Here is a 16132-nt window from a genome sequence, read left to right as displayed (position 1 = left end):
TTTTATTATCTATTATTTTTCCATTTTTTCTTTTTATTACGATTTTCTTTCTATAACTTCAACCTTTTCCTCTTATATAAGTATGCATATGACATGGTTTTATATATGGTTTTAAAATTAATCCTTACATAGCACCGATTACAGCTTGCTTAGATATAATATATAGCGTTTCATGTTTTAGACACAATAACAATTTTGTTTTAGTTGCTTTTATATTTGCAACTTCCATTTTGGACTCATACTATGCATAAGAACGTAATAAAAACCGGAAGGAAACATTGTCTTCGCTCTGGATTCTTTATGCAAAGGAAAATTTATTATGATAATGATGATGTTGACGTTGTTTTGCCGGCATGGATTCTCTGCTGCTATCCTAAGTGGAAATGCGTCTGCTGGAAAATTAAATCTGACATCATGTATTCTACTTATAAATATTATGCAAGCCTCACAAGTACACACAATAAAAGGGAATATAATGGAAGATATATTTCTATAAGTAATGAAACAGCCATTGTATTTTTATTGTTAGAAACAAAGCAGAATATTAACACTTGGCAACATGACGAGAATATTTGCTAACAATTTCCCAAATTGCTGTAATAACTTAGGCTGAGTTTCAAGAGTCTCGGATGGAGATTATCTGCAACGTAAAACTTTGCCAAATATAAAATTGGTCACAGCAAAAAGATCATATTGAAAGTAAATATTAAAATAATAATGAAGTAATGAAATGTTGAAGCTGTTGAAGTCCTTTTATGTCTCTTTCAAATTGTTTTAAAATGAGTGAAAATATTTTAAATTGATTGAAAATTGTTTTATTCACTTTTACTGTACAATAAAAACAAACTAAATATTAACTTTATGTAATATTAATATGTTTGCACTTGTTTCACTTCATTATCTTTTATTTAAATTTTAAAAGTAATCAATTTGTAAATGTTTTGAGTAACAAACATATACTTTTAAACAAGCCAACCTCTCCCAATCCACACAGTTATGAAACTATAGAGAACAGCTAAGGATATACAGAATTTCACTAAGGACGTAAGCAATTATTTACTTGTACATTTGCTAATTCCATAATATGCAATTGGCATTTCAATAAGCTCTGTACGAAAATATAATATCAACCATATAGTATTTCACGAGGGCTACTAAGTAAATATTGTTTCACGACACCCAAAACAATGTCTTTTTGAGAAATATTTTAACATGATTTATACTTGTATGAACTTTAGTTATTTAGGAAATTCTAATACAGAACAACAATTATTGGATTTAAAACCAGAACCAGAATAAAGAGGATTGCTGAGATATTATACCAGAATTAACACAATCCAAATCACTTATTGGTACCTATAACAACAAGAGATACCAGGATTGTTTGAACCTATCAAAAAAAAAACTTAGAATCATCACAGAAATCCTAACAGGACACTGTAAACTAAAATACCACCTTACGAAACTGAGTATACATATGAAAGCAAACTGTAGATTCTGTGAAGAGAATGAGGAATCGGCCACACATGTGCTCTTAGAATGCCATGCGCTAATGCACATACGGAATAGGCTTATGGAATAGGCTTATATTATATATTCTAACGGAAGAGGCAATAAAACTCTGTAAAGTAGGTTCTATACTACTTTTTATTGACGCAACATGGCTTAGAGACTTACTTTAAACCCAAAAAAGGGGAATAATAGACCCGACCGTCGCAGTGCCACATCCTCTAACAATAATAACAATAGAAAAGTGATTTTTAAGAACTGTTTACAAATTATCAGGTTTTTAAAAATAATCACATATTATTACGGTAATCCCATAATTGTTAATAGAACTATTTTATATAAAACTTGAATAGTTTACAACTATTACAAAAATGTAATAAAATACAATATTCACTTTAAGATGATTAGAGACATAAAGCACTCAAGAGCTGTCCTGATGATAAAAATATGATCATTTTTATTATACTATGTACCTACTTCCAGACAAACAATAACTTCGCTTGTTTAATTTTAGTCAGACTTATTGTGTGAGGACATAATATAGACCTGTAGTACATTAAATTGAATATCCAATATCAAGTAACTTTTGAAGCAATGAGGAAATTTTGAAGAAGTAATTATAATTGCAACTAAATATTATGCGATAGTTTAAAGGAACTCATATTCACTAGTGCTGTGCTCAGAATAGATATTCAAACGAAGACAGAAAAATTTGATCAATTTAAAAAATTCTTAACGCAGGAAAGTTGGACCATAAAATTCAGAATTGTACACGTGTGTCGTTCCATTAAAACTCTTTCACTGGAAAAATTTGATATAAGTATCTTAAGTATATTATTTACTTCTTCAACAGATACTCTTTTATTATTGCCTTTAACGCAGCAGTACATTACGCACATCCCCCGCATTCTCAATTTTCCAGTTGGACTATCAAATTTTATTAGCAAACGTATTTTCATTTTTACATTTCCACATTCACATTTTCCACATTCACAGAACATGAAAATTCTTGTGAAATATGCAAAGCAATTTTATTTTTTATATACTTAAGATATTACAACTGTTGGTGTTGAAAATGTATTACATTATTTCATCTAAGCTCCAAGTTTAAGAATATCTTTGCCACAAATAAAGAAACATATATGTATTTCTGCACAGATTTTCATTTATATATAAAATAAATTATATTTATAAAAATATGTATAAATAAATAAGTATGAAATATAAATATATATAAGCTCCCATTCATAGCACGTTTATGGTATGAATTTTCAGTTCTATCTCGACATGGCAATTTCAGTTTTAGATATTTTTTCATTCAATTTCGAATGAGTTTTTTTCAAAACTTCTTGCAGAACTTTGAATTATGTAGGACTACAAATGGCAGAACTCAGCATAAAGCTGTCATATTGTGTAGTCCATGCCACCGCATTTATGTACAAATTTTATGATTGTATTTCATTTTAGAAAGAATACACATGCAATGCTGCACCGCAAATATTCAAGCATGAAATTGCCTAGAAACTTTAAATTTAAAATATAAAAAAATATTCATAGTTAAACCAAAATACTCGTACATGAAAAATTTTTCATCTCAAAAGAAAATGACTGTGGAAGTATCAACCACAGGCTGTAATTAAAATCAACATCTTGAAACACTAATCGATTAAATTAGGTTCACTGTTAGAAAGTAATATTTAAATTTAATTTAATTTAAATTTAATTTAATTTAATTTTATAATTTAAATTCAATTTTTCCTACTGCTCCTCTTGCTTTTCCTACTACTCTTAGAATGAAAAACACTACTGCATTTATCATAGTAATTTACATTTTTGTAGCAGTGAACAAAAAAGAACACTAAAGTACCGAACATGTGGTAGTGTACTGTTTGTCATTTCTGATAGCAGTAAACACTAAACGAACAGTATATTAAAAAATTCCGAAACAATTCAAAAAATGTTTAGAGTTTGTGTTCGCGGATACACTCAAAAGTGAGTGCACTGTTTGTATTATTTTCCTGAAGGTAGTGGTCTTTTTAACGAATCTTACAATCTACAGGAGTCTAATTTCAATAATAGTTAATTTACTCTCATACTTCACTCTACTTTTAGAGCTCCTTAAATTATTAGGTTATGAAGGTAGTTCAAACAGGCAACACGTAGACCGTTAAGGTCCATTGCGATACCAGATCAGAGTCTTATATTTTAGCGATTGTGTGCATGTAATTATCGAATTTTATTAGAATTTCAACAGAAACCTCAGGTATGTGCTCCAGTCCGTTAAAACTGACTCCAAGTATTTTTGTCGAGTTCTCGAGAGAGCCGGGCAGTTACACAGCTGATGCTCCAATGTTTCCTTTGCATCCAGCTCGTTGCATTTCCTAGAAGCATCGCTGTGAATAGGGTTTAGTTTGTGCGCGTATGATGCGACCAGACAATGACCTGTCTATACAGCAATTAATATTCAACAGTTGCTTCGGCTAGACGATTAACATCCTTGGTTACTTTTCCTCTTCTTAAGTTCATCAAATTATACTTCTGCACAAAAACTCTAACTATTTCAAACTTAGGACACATTCTGCCAAAAAGTATCATTTAATTTTCTTCTTATGCAAAAAAAGAATCATATTATCTATTACCATTGAGGTTAAAAGTGACCAAAGTTGTAAAACTTATGCGTTTGAACTTTAAATTACGGCAAAGAATAATTACTACAATTATTTGTTCCTTTTTTGGTGACCCGAGAATATGTTCAAAATAAAAGATTCTATAAAAAAAACAAACAAATTCAAACAATTTTTGGATTTGGATTTGAGTTTGCATATTTTTTACATTAAGTTTTCAACAAGTTTGAAATTCTTTGCCACAGCACAAGCGGAGGAGCAACTTCAAGTTATTGAATTGTGAAGTTCTACTTATCCTAACATATATTGAAAAACTTTTATATTGAAAATAAAGTGAATATAAAATCAAAGTTATTGTATTTAAATTGTATATAAAAAACATTAAATATTTTTATGATTTTGCATCCGCAACAAAACTTATACAATCACTTTTAGTTGAGTTTTTCTAGGAATTTTATTAACTTTAGTAACAAAACTTTAAGCTTTCAATATCGAGGAAGAAATGGAAAACTATTTCCCAAATATTAAATTGCATTAAATATATTACGGAAAATCAATTGCAGCTGCTGCTCTTCTGTCAAGATATTGGTAGATTTACAGCGAAACTATTAACAGAATTTAGCAACAATAGTAGATGTTAACCTTTATGGCAACAATATTAAACAAAATCCGGCAACGACGCTTGCGCCTATAAAATTTGTAAATGGTTTTTCCCCAACATTAATAAAACAGCTGTGAAAATGTTTTATGCTTTATACAATAATTTTTTCTTACTAAAAAAAATTGTTATTTGTTGTTGGCATTCCTCAGGGAAAAACTATATATAAATAATAATAGTTTTGTTTTTTATGATTCGCGCTTAAATGAAAGTTTATCGCATTGCGAGTTTTTTAAATTATTTTATGCTTCCGTTCACTGTGTCCGTTACTGAAGTGCTTACTTTTGTGTTACAAAAAGGTTAAAATAATATAAAATATTGTATAATATAAAAAGCCAAAGAACTTATGACAGCCAAAACAGAAACGAATGAAACTCATATGGTACCAAATACAGTAAACCCCCCTGTAACGCGGCACCCTTTTCATGTTACGCATTTTCATGTTACGGGATTTCAATCCCCCGTATAAAACGGGCATTCCCCCACATAATGCAGGGATTTGTAAAGTTGATAATTAGCTCCGTCTGTATACCCGGAACCAATCTACCGCGTTATAGAGGGGTTTACTGTACTTGAATATTGTGACCGAGTATTAAACCAATTACCCTGAAACTAAGCATAATGCACAACTCAATGGAAAATACACAAATCCTAGTGTGTATTTTCTAAGGTAGACTTAGAATAAAACGCATTTGCACGCATATTATGTTATACAACGCATAACGCATAACGCACAAAGTACATATACACGATTAGGCATTTGGTCCTGAACTCATAAAACCACAAAAGTTTTCCAATAAAATTTCAACATAAGCACAAAAGCTCATAGAAATCCTGACGCATGCAATACACGCAACACAGCGCACACACGCAACACAACGTAGTACAACACACATACACATACAGACACCATCTCTGTGGACACGAACACTTCTGTTGCTAACATTGCAAATGCTACATACATGTAAACTAGTTCAGTGTTTGTTTAATGTGTAGTGCTGCCACCTTACATTTGCGTACGACTGTGTGAAGGTATTTCGGGCTTAATGCATGAAATCAAATATTTTGTCATGAGCAAAATGCAGAAGCTTATAGTGAGTGGAAATAGTAAAACAACAACAATAACTACGAGTATAAAAATCAAATGAACCATTAGAAATATGTAATAGGTATATTACATATAAGAATCACGGTAAAAATACTTGCACATCATAATATTTAAAATTACAGAATAACTAATACAGTCAAACTTCCATAACTTGAAGTACCATTTCGCAAAGAAAAGGTTCGACTTATGCAGACTTCGAGTTAGAGCATTTTTATTTTTAAAAGAAAGTAGAATTACATTTTAAGATGTTAATTTATTTGCAAGTACAGAGTAGAATTTATAATGAAGATTTTAATTTTTTTTCTTATTTTTAGTAAAAAGAGATTCGAATTTATTTGAACTCTAAAAGTGATCAAGTGTGATTAAAGTAGTAGTATCATTCGTTTGTAAATAAATATTCTGAATATTGAATGAGTCTTCTACTTCATTTTTGAAGGCTAATGAACAATTTCATCCACCGAACCCTCATCATCACTTTTCGTTGTGCTTAGAATCGTATCCTTTATAATGAGATAGAGCTATAATGCTCAATAATATCGTCAGCTGTAAGAAAGCTTGATGTACAAATTTCATTGTCAAGCTCTATATAATATCATAGTTTAGAGTAGCATCGGAAGTTATTTTATTTACTTTGCTTTCACATCATTTCACGGTCTTTATCAATGTTATTACAAGAAAATTAAAGGATTGTGGTCCTGTTTGTCCCATGTAGAAAGTTGACCAAAAAAGCAGCACGTTATCGTTTGACTACCACTTGCCAGGGACTGGCATTTGCACAAAGAAGCAACATAAGAAAGAAAGAATTGAAACATTTGATTTGGAAAAAGGGACTTCCCCTCACACCTAGATGGATTTATACTTGTAATAAAAATACGACTTATAGAATGCACTTTCCCATATTCCTATTGGCACGTGACAATATTTTTATTCGAATTCTAAAGAAATTCGAGTTACAGAAGTTCGAGTTAAGGAAGCAGAAATGTATGTAATGTATGCACTCTAAGACGCTGTTGCACTATTTTTAGTTCGAGTTATAGAAGTTTGAGTTATAGAAGTTTGACTATAATTTATATTTTTATTAATTTAATAAAAACTTAGCGCCTTTAGTGGTAAAAGAATGTATTCATACTTTGAAATAAAGTTAGCATTCTATATAGCTCATTTTTTAATCCCAAAATCCCATTGGTTCTTGAGAGCATCATTTTAATTTAGGTTAGTAGTTACTTTCCAGTGGAACTTCATGGTGTTAATACTATAACATTAATATTCAATTTTCCGATACTTCGTTTTATCACACAATTACTATATATAGAGTGATATCCTGTAAGTTACTTTACTTTTCTAACTCTTTGTACTGCATTCTTTCCAGAGTCAAATTGCAGGGAAATTGTGACAACAAAGCGACTTTGTCATAGTTTCATGAAATTCAATGTTTCACTATTTTCAGCGGATTTTTCTAATACCCAACTAGAATTTGTGCAAAATATTCACGTTTCGGCGCTTACAATACAATCGAGTTTGTTTCATACAAAGCATGAGTCTTAACGTTACACCGAATAAAGTGCCATGGCACGCATTCAGCCATACACGCACCCACCCACACTTCGAACGTATAGAGTAAATTCGAAATGACATGATGGGCGGGCGTACTTATGTGCTCAAAGTCCTTTTATCCGCAAACCTAAAATTTCAGACTCATGCGTACGCAAATAACGCTCAACTATTTTTTTGTTTTTCCAACTATCCTGCGAAGCTGTAACAATATTAGTTTTCCTGTCTTAGCTATTTTATCTGCAATGTTTTCAAAAGAAATTCAACGGAAGTCCTTCAACAAAAAGCCGGAAAACGTTTGGATTGTTTTTTTTTCATCTGTTTTTTTGTGGATGTATGCATGTGAGAGTACATAAGATAAAAACTTTTTCATAAAAGAAAATATTTAGTTAATGTGATACAGGATTTGAATACGTGTAAAGAATTTTTATTGGCATGTGGCATGTGGATTTGGATTAACTTTAAGTTCACTTTGAAATTCTTTTATTTGATACTTAAGAAAATGAGTTTATTTTTGATACACACAAAAAATGTATTTGAATTCTTTTTATTTTTCACCAAATATGTTGATGCTCATTTCAGTTAAAAGTTTAATATTAGCACAGATAAAAATAAAATTTATTTTATCTCTGATATTATACATTCTATGGACTTACCTTATGTCTTTTTCGTTCTCGTTCTGGTACTGAATGCCAGTTAAATTGTAAATTCCAATCAAAACCGCCGACGTTCACACCACCTGAGTCGCGGTAGTGATATTCTAATGTAGTGTCATCTATAACATCAATAACGGGGCATACAACCGTTGTTGAGTTCCTAGCAATTCGATCTAATAGTGGTTCTAGCCAACCTGCATATGAAAATTGATATTAAAAGTAATATAAAATATAATATAAAATATGTTATATGTGAATTTAAAAATGGAAAAAGAAAACATATGGCTATTTTGGAAAAATCAAAAATAATAGCGATTCCACTTGATATCTTTATCTTAAGAATATTACTAACTCGATCAATAATATTATGTATTGATTGTTTTCAAAGATATAACTTGACTACTGTGTGTTGATGTGGACATTACACATTTTAAAGCATTCTTTTCTATCTTATAGAAATAATCAAGAAATATCCTAATTTTAAAAGAGTACTTTTTTTGTGAGCGAATATCTATTTTTACTAGTGTCAGGTAGAATATTAATGAAGGTAAATGTTCATCAGAGAAATATAAATAACTATATTTAGTATTTAATTTACTGCAATATTCAATCTGTTGAAATTTGTAAGTCAATTTATTATATTTAATTTATCAATGAATCTATTTTTTCATTCTAATAATATATCAGATCTAAATGTACATTACCTTACATTAAGACAGAATAGGAGTACGTTCTTGTGGGTACTATAGAAGTTGTAGGGAGAAAATAGTATAAGAAACAGTCTAATTTTCTTATAGAGATTTCTGTAGCTGCTCAATCATGGCTAGAAGCAGAGTGAGTTTCTAATGTGATTATGTTTTCAGATATTTTAGAATTAAAAACAGTTAAACCGTAGGCTCGAAGTTAATTGGTTATCTAAACCGACTGCTACAATAACCTAATCCAACCTGCAATAACTAATGTTAAAGCATTAAAAGTTATCGAGAAAAACTAATATATTTGATTGCTAGCCCTGATTGATGCGAAAAGCATGGAATGAGCTGTAATCAGCTGAGCTCAGCTAATTATTGATTATAGTTGGCTTTATATTAAATTCCAAAGATTTACTAAAAGTATAAACTAAGAACTGCACGTAGAAAACAAATAAACGTCAAAGCTTTTTGAGGGAGTCCATCATATACGACTTTTTCAAGCATCTGTAGCAACAAGATATAAGCAGAACGGGTATTATAAATGTTTAGAAGATAAATTTTTTGATTTTTTTCGGTACTTCCTGATTACTTTTTCCTTATAAAAAGTAAAATTGTATCTTGTAACGTAACTATTTGAAATACTATTTTTTTGGTCTAAAAAAATGCTATATATATATATATATTAGTGAACCAAAGCTATAGTATCGTATATCTATGGAGTAGGGTGAATATTATAAGTATGCGCCTATGTACTTTATTTGATTGGTTTTTACTTTTTCGGTTTCATTTCGCATAATAACATTTCATCGAAAATGCTATAAACTCAATCAACAATCGCTATCTCTTAAGCTCCTAATTTTTTTCTCCACCAAAAGATGCAAACTAAATTATAGCAATGAAATTTAGGCAATAAAAAAAGTACTTTACGAAAAAGCATTAAATGTTTTCCTTTTATTTTTCTATTATTAACTTTTTTATTTCAACACTACATGCAATTTATTTTTACTTTTTTTGATTATTTTTGGGTATTAAAAGCTAACAAGATTTAAAGATCAACTGGGGATTTAAGTTACTTAGATAAAAATCATTAATTTTCCAAAAATGGCTCAAATGAGAAAAATCAATCAAAAAGTAAAATGAAAAAACGAAGAAGCATGGTGGAAACTTTTTATTTTTCCTTCGGGTGGATAAAAAAAAGCATTTCTTCAGTAAAAATATAAAAACTATAAAAGTTTTCAAGTTTTTTAATAAGCACTTGGTGAAGTCTGTACAGCTAGCAGCATGACTAGAGTATATGAGATAACTTGTATTTATGTATTTATCTATCCTAGTCTTATAATCAAAGCAAAAATAGATTTCACAGAAACTCTGATGTAGCAAGTTAGATGAAAATTCATTTAGATATAAGAAAAAATTTGATAAAACCTTTTTAAAGTCAATAGAATACATAAACTGCATAAAATTAATCTCAATAACGACCCTGTTCTTTACATCAACATTGCTTACAAGCCACTAAACATGTTTAATAGCTTGATTGCTCAATAAATACTTATTTGTTAAGAACTTATATGACGCAACTCTGTAGTGTTCTATGTGAAACGTGTTTCAGAATGCGTTTACACATATGCTTATACCAACACATGAAGTATGTTTACTGATTTTTAACGACAAGTAGTGTTCACACCGACATATACGTATTACTTTGGTTTACATATGAAACGAATAAATTTGTTTTGTGTAAGTAACGCATAAATGCAAAAATGGAAACAATATCGCCCATTTTCCTTTAAAATTATATCACAAGGATTAGTGCAGTGACTACCAGTTTCTAAAAAACTATAAATACTCTTAGAGCTCTAAGTGCAACCCTGCATGATTCGCACTGCATTACCCTTTCAAACAAGTTTACTTTGTTGAGTTGCAAAGAGCGTGTTCGAACGAAAGATATGTGTCGGTATGAACACCATATTATGCATGCATTTTAATATGTTTTATTCAGAGTTTAGTAAAGAGAAATATCCTCTTTGATTTGATTAATACATGACAATTGCAATAAAGTTTTATCTGATCTTTTTACTTCTTTATCAAAAAGTGCTGTGGTCTTTATGAAATATAATGTATAAATTCTTTAATCTTTATCTGACTTCAAAGTTCGTAAGCTTATTAATTTTAAACTGATTTCATTTCCTGTGTAAAGAATGGGCTCATTGTTAATAAATAAAAAATTTGTAAATTTTTATCAAGTTTATTTTTATTTCCTTTACGGCGCATTCAAAATCCATGGCAGGCTTGTGTGCTTAAATTTAAATATATCAAAATATTTTTCTGAATTCACAAAACAGCGAAACCGACAGTAATAATAACAGCAACAACATCGATATATCATTATGAGCTCATATAGGGTTTACGTGCCTTAATTTTCATTCAGATGCAATATGCGTACATTGCACATATAAAAGTTATGCGGGACGACAGGAGAGTTTAATAACACGTTACGAAAATTGAAAATTATATTTATGACAATTTTGCCATTCATGTATTCAGTGAATATTTCACATGGCATACCGCATATGTGTCCTTTGCTTACGAATATTTGCAGTAAAATTTAAATTAAAAATGTGTAAATATTTCTGCAGCATTGAATAAAAAAATCATATAAAAAAGTATAAAATTGGTAATTTAATATGTAATTTTTTAAAAAATTAATTACTTTTCGGTAAATGCAAATTAATGTTGTGTTATTTGCAGCTTGATTTTTAAAGTGCATTCAGTCGACGGGTGAATGCATTGAGCTTTGTTCGGGTCGAAGTATTTAACACATTCGCTTCACAAAACATCAATCAGTCATCTCGAAAAATGCATAATTATTTTAAATGTGTGATGCAATTGATTTTTGACTACCTTCATCATAAGCTGCAGATTTTAACTGAGCCAATGAATATGAACCAAAAATATGTAACTAAATTTAATTATATGGGACTCAAATACATACGATGTTTCATGTTCAGTTACACTAGTATCAGAAAGTGATTCCCCGATCTAAAAAATTTAATGAAACTGCAGGGAAAATTTGATTTCAATATTCTCGGAAATGTAGGGTGTGAAAGAAGAAAAATTAAAAACTAGAAGAAGACATTTTGTTGGTTTTTTTCATCTCATAATAAAAAGTGTTATATTGGGAATATTTTCTGTATGAGTGTGACATTTTATATATCATATGATATGAGTATAATATTTTATATATCATTTGATATGAGTATATTTTATACATCATAGTGTATTTCTGCAGTCAACATCAGAAATGAACTTCTTACCCTTTTTTCAAAAAACAAGCACAAATTTATTTTTTGGTGTCTGGACTCACTAGAAAGTATGAGTTTCGTATAGTTAAGTTAATTTTTAAAATTGAAATGATATTTTGCTTTGAAAGCAGCTAAAAACAAAACTAAACCAATACATGTTACAGTACAATACAAATTAATTCTTTGTAATTTTTAGAATTTTGTTACTTAGGCACTACCAAGTACAGTTCGAATATATACACGAATTTATAATCTGCGTAATTCATTTAGTGTGGCTTCAAGTAAAACTTAATCCAACAATATTAATTTTTAACAGTCAATACAGAGTGCTCAGGGCAATACGGTTCAGCAAATTTGTATGTATAGAGGCAGAGAGTCTTATAATTTTATTAACTCTTAAAAAAATATATGTAGGTTTTAACAATTTCCAAATATGTTTTAATTATTTAATAAATGTTAAAGTATTTAATACAGTTAAGAATATTAACCAATGATTATTTATATATGTAGGTTTTAACAATTTCGCTTGGCACTCAATTAGTTTTGTTTTTTGTTCTACCAATATCTCATCTAACATCAAAACTATTTTCATCTCTACTCAACTTACTTCCACATATCTATAACCACAACTCTCAAGACTCTACCATCAACTCACTCTGTGTGTAGTCACGAAACAACTTTCTTGGCACTTCCGAAAGCAACGGAGTTGCCCTGCGCTCTTTTCTTATGACAGCGGCGCAACTCTACTACTTTTGATTACTTTTGCGCCACTGTCATACCTACTTTCCTACATATATATACAAATGTTCCGAATGTATACATTTTTTTAACATTTTTAAAAATTTCTTCCTTGCATTATGTGCATAGCTTATATTTTGTAATGAACTATACTCAGTCCCCTTTTCTTTCATTATCTCATAAATTTTGAACTAGAAATGATTTATTTGTTTGATCTATAGTATTTTATACAAAAAAAATTTTTTCTAATTTTAAATCTTTTATGATACAATTTTTTTTTTACTTTAAGGTCAATAAAGAATTGTGAAGAATTTATGATCGGCTTATATGAAATCTACAATTCGTTCATTTTTAATACCGTTCATATTTTTTAAGATTGTTATAAAAAAAGTAACCATAGGAACCATATATAAGTAACTATGTTACATTTTGGTAAGTTTTTATTTTTCTTTAAATTGTTATTTAATATGATTATCCAAGACAAGAAAACAGTTTTACAATTGAAAACTCTCTTATTACGAACTTAAACTAAGAATTTTTAATACTATTTTAATAATACAGTGTTTATTTTTCATTCCTCATAAACTTCATATATCCTTTTCTCTCTTTTTGCTACAATATTTATCATAATATTCTATTGTTATATATAACAAATCTCAAACAAATTTATACTAAACCGATTAAACTGAATTTTCAGTTTGTTTTCTAAATGTTGCATCGAAAATCTTGTTACTTCACTCAAAAGTGCATTGTATTTAATTTAAAAAGCAAACATTCTTTAATTTTTTCTTTGGATTTTGTTTTCTTCAATAATTGAAATACATTGAAATTTATTACCGCATCCATAAACAATTCCCCAAGGCTTTTTAAAACCGTAAAGTTAAGCTAACAACCTCATAAAAAGTTAAACAATTCTCAACTCATTCAGCACTTCACCTTTAGGAATCGCTCTTCCGTGCGCAAGTACTGCACTTCATTATAAAAATAATCAACCAGAAAAGCAGAAAAGGAGTAGAGTCAATATACAAAGGAAATTCGTCCAAATAACTTACCTTCCGTACACTCGCAATGCGAATCCAAATAGGTCAGCACCGGAGATGTAGCATAACGTGCACCAAGCAGTCTTGCACGTATTAAGCCTTCACGCTTCGGTGCGCGCACTATTTTAACCTTTGGATATGCGTCAAAGTAGTCTTCCAACTGTTTTTTAGTGTGAGCTGATTAAGGTGAATGAAAAGTAAACAGAGAAAAGATATATTGTACATTAAAAGGAAACCAATAAAAAAAACAGCGGTCAAATCAGACAAGCAATAAGCGAGAAAATCAGCCACAATAAATTGTTAAATGAAAATAAAAAAGAAATAAATTAAAATAAAATTAAAATAAAATTAAATTAAAATGCAAAACACGCGCTGAGAGCGAGTACAGCGTAACCATCAATCACAGTTGGCGTTTCCAATTGCCACTGCCACTGCCACTACTAGTGCCACTGCCAATGCCACTACTAGTGCCATCAACTCAAACTTCAGCTTATTTTAGTGGCTGCTGCTTGGCTGATTATAAGAACTGCCATAGTGCCATACTGCCACACTACTATACTTACGCATATCTGAAAAGTCATCCACAAGTAAAATGTGTCCAATTAAATGCTTTGGCGAGCGATCCAACACTGAATGCACTGTACGCAGCAGCACTGACCATGCCTCATTGTGGAAACAAATTATGACATCGGTGGCTGGTAGATCTTCTAGATAACGTCCCGGTTCTTTGCACCTGTGAAAATAAAAGCAATAAAATAAATCATTAATTTACTGGACAGCCAGTCGACCGCATGCGGAACATGCATTTAATGCAATAAAAAAGAAAAAGTTGTTACTTAAATGAGGAAAAAAAATTAACTTAATTGTGGGCATGTTGAATGGTCATAAATGCAGGAAATACGACTATTATCTTATAGTTACACACGTGTGAAAACACATGTAGGTAAATGAACTTACCAGGCGTCACGTGGGTCGGGCAGTGTGCGATGTACTGAGATCAAATCTGATACGTATTGATTAAATGCATTCTTTGTCCAGCCATCATCGACTGCTTTTTTCATTTCGACTGACATATTTGCTGGCAGTGTAACTGGTTTTCCCATTTCGCCTGGCGCATCTTCACCAACAGGTGCATCTAGGACGCGTTTGTCTATGTAATAAAGAAGAAGATTGCATTTTCATTCGCTGTTTTTTGTTTTTTTTTTGTATATTTAAAGTTAAAAGTTAATTAATTTGTATTTAAGTCAGGTGAAAGAACTTTGATTGCACTGAAGAAGACACTTAATTAAAAATGATTTTTCTTCTCCTTTATATAGTTAACTTACAAGGATGTAAAACAAAAGTTAACCAAAGGAATGACAAGTGAAAATAATTATTAAAAATTAATAAGTAATTACATACCAGTGAGAATAACCAATAAAAAAACTAATATTTTGATACCTAATTGGACTATATAGTTTAATTCGGTAGAAATATGATCCATTTAAATTAAAACTAAAAAAAACATTTTGCATATATAGATACCAAAAAATAGCTGCAAGGCATAAGGCATCAACTATGATTTTTCAAGATTTTTAAAGCTAAATTATTCACTTATATCTTAAGTCAAATATAAAGCAATATAATTATAAGGTACAAATTCTATACGGATTCCTGAGATAATAATATTCGAAGCAATAGAAAGTAAGAATATAAATATAGTTTAAACATATTTAATAATTCATATAAGTTATAGTGTATAGTAAGTAATAAGTTCTTTGTAGACCTTAGATCGAGCTGATTATAATATATTGAGAAGAAATTTTTTCTTTGAAGAATATTTTTGGACTATTGCATTACAGAAATCCTAAATAATTATGTACAAATAAATATCGTATGATTCTTCGCGTTGGGAATTCATATCACTGCAGTCACTACTGGCTATAAATGACCAACAGTGATGAGACTTTGAAATATATCTTATGCTTATGTTATGTTTCTGTTACGCTTGTCACGAATACGTTTAAAATATCTAAAGCTCCACAATACATGATCTCTTAGCAATGGAGATTCAATCAATATTTTTATTTGTAATATGTGTTATCGTTCATGATGCTTACCATTGAGATATTGGAACCCTTATTGATTTCTAATTTGAGCTAAATTGGATTATCGGGGTGCCTTAATTGAAGATGATCAGATTTATAATGTAATTGTTAAAGCTCACGCTGTTATTATAATTTTTTTATAGTTATTTCTATTATAATTAATTAAA

General features: G+C 29.9%; 1 protein-coding gene across 2 annotated transcripts in view; it reads right to left on the bottom strand.

The window, feature by feature from the left end:
• The window catches only part of LOC119682083 (putative polypeptide N-acetylgalactosaminyltransferase 9), a 78988-nt gene extending 63964 nt beyond the window's left edge, over nucleotides 1-15024 (bottom strand). For both annotated transcript variants that reach the window (XM_038095430.1, XM_038095431.1), the window contains exons 1-4: nucleotides 14836-15024; nucleotides 14442-14611; nucleotides 13891-14055; nucleotides 8107-8300 (exon numbers count right to left, since the gene is read on the bottom strand). In XM_038095430.1, coding sequence (XP_037951358.1) covers nucleotides 8107-8300; nucleotides 13891-14055; nucleotides 14442-14611; nucleotides 14836-14981 — 675 coding nt within the window. In that variant the 5' untranslated portion in view covers nucleotides 14982-15024. The remainder of the gene's footprint in view (nucleotides 1-8106; nucleotides 8301-13890; nucleotides 14056-14441; nucleotides 14612-14835) is intronic.
• Nucleotides 15025-16132: the final 1108 nt, after the last annotated feature.

Source organism: Teleopsis dalmanni, chromosome 2 (assembly GCF_002237135.1).
Source record: "Teleopsis dalmanni isolate 2A chromosome 2, ASM223713v2, whole genome shotgun sequence".
Lineage (NCBI taxonomy): Eukaryota > Metazoa > Arthropoda > Insecta > Diptera > Diopsidae > Teleopsis > Teleopsis dalmanni.
The sequence above is the reverse complement of the archived record's forward strand: the minus strand, read 5'-3'. Positions and strand labels throughout refer to the sequence as shown.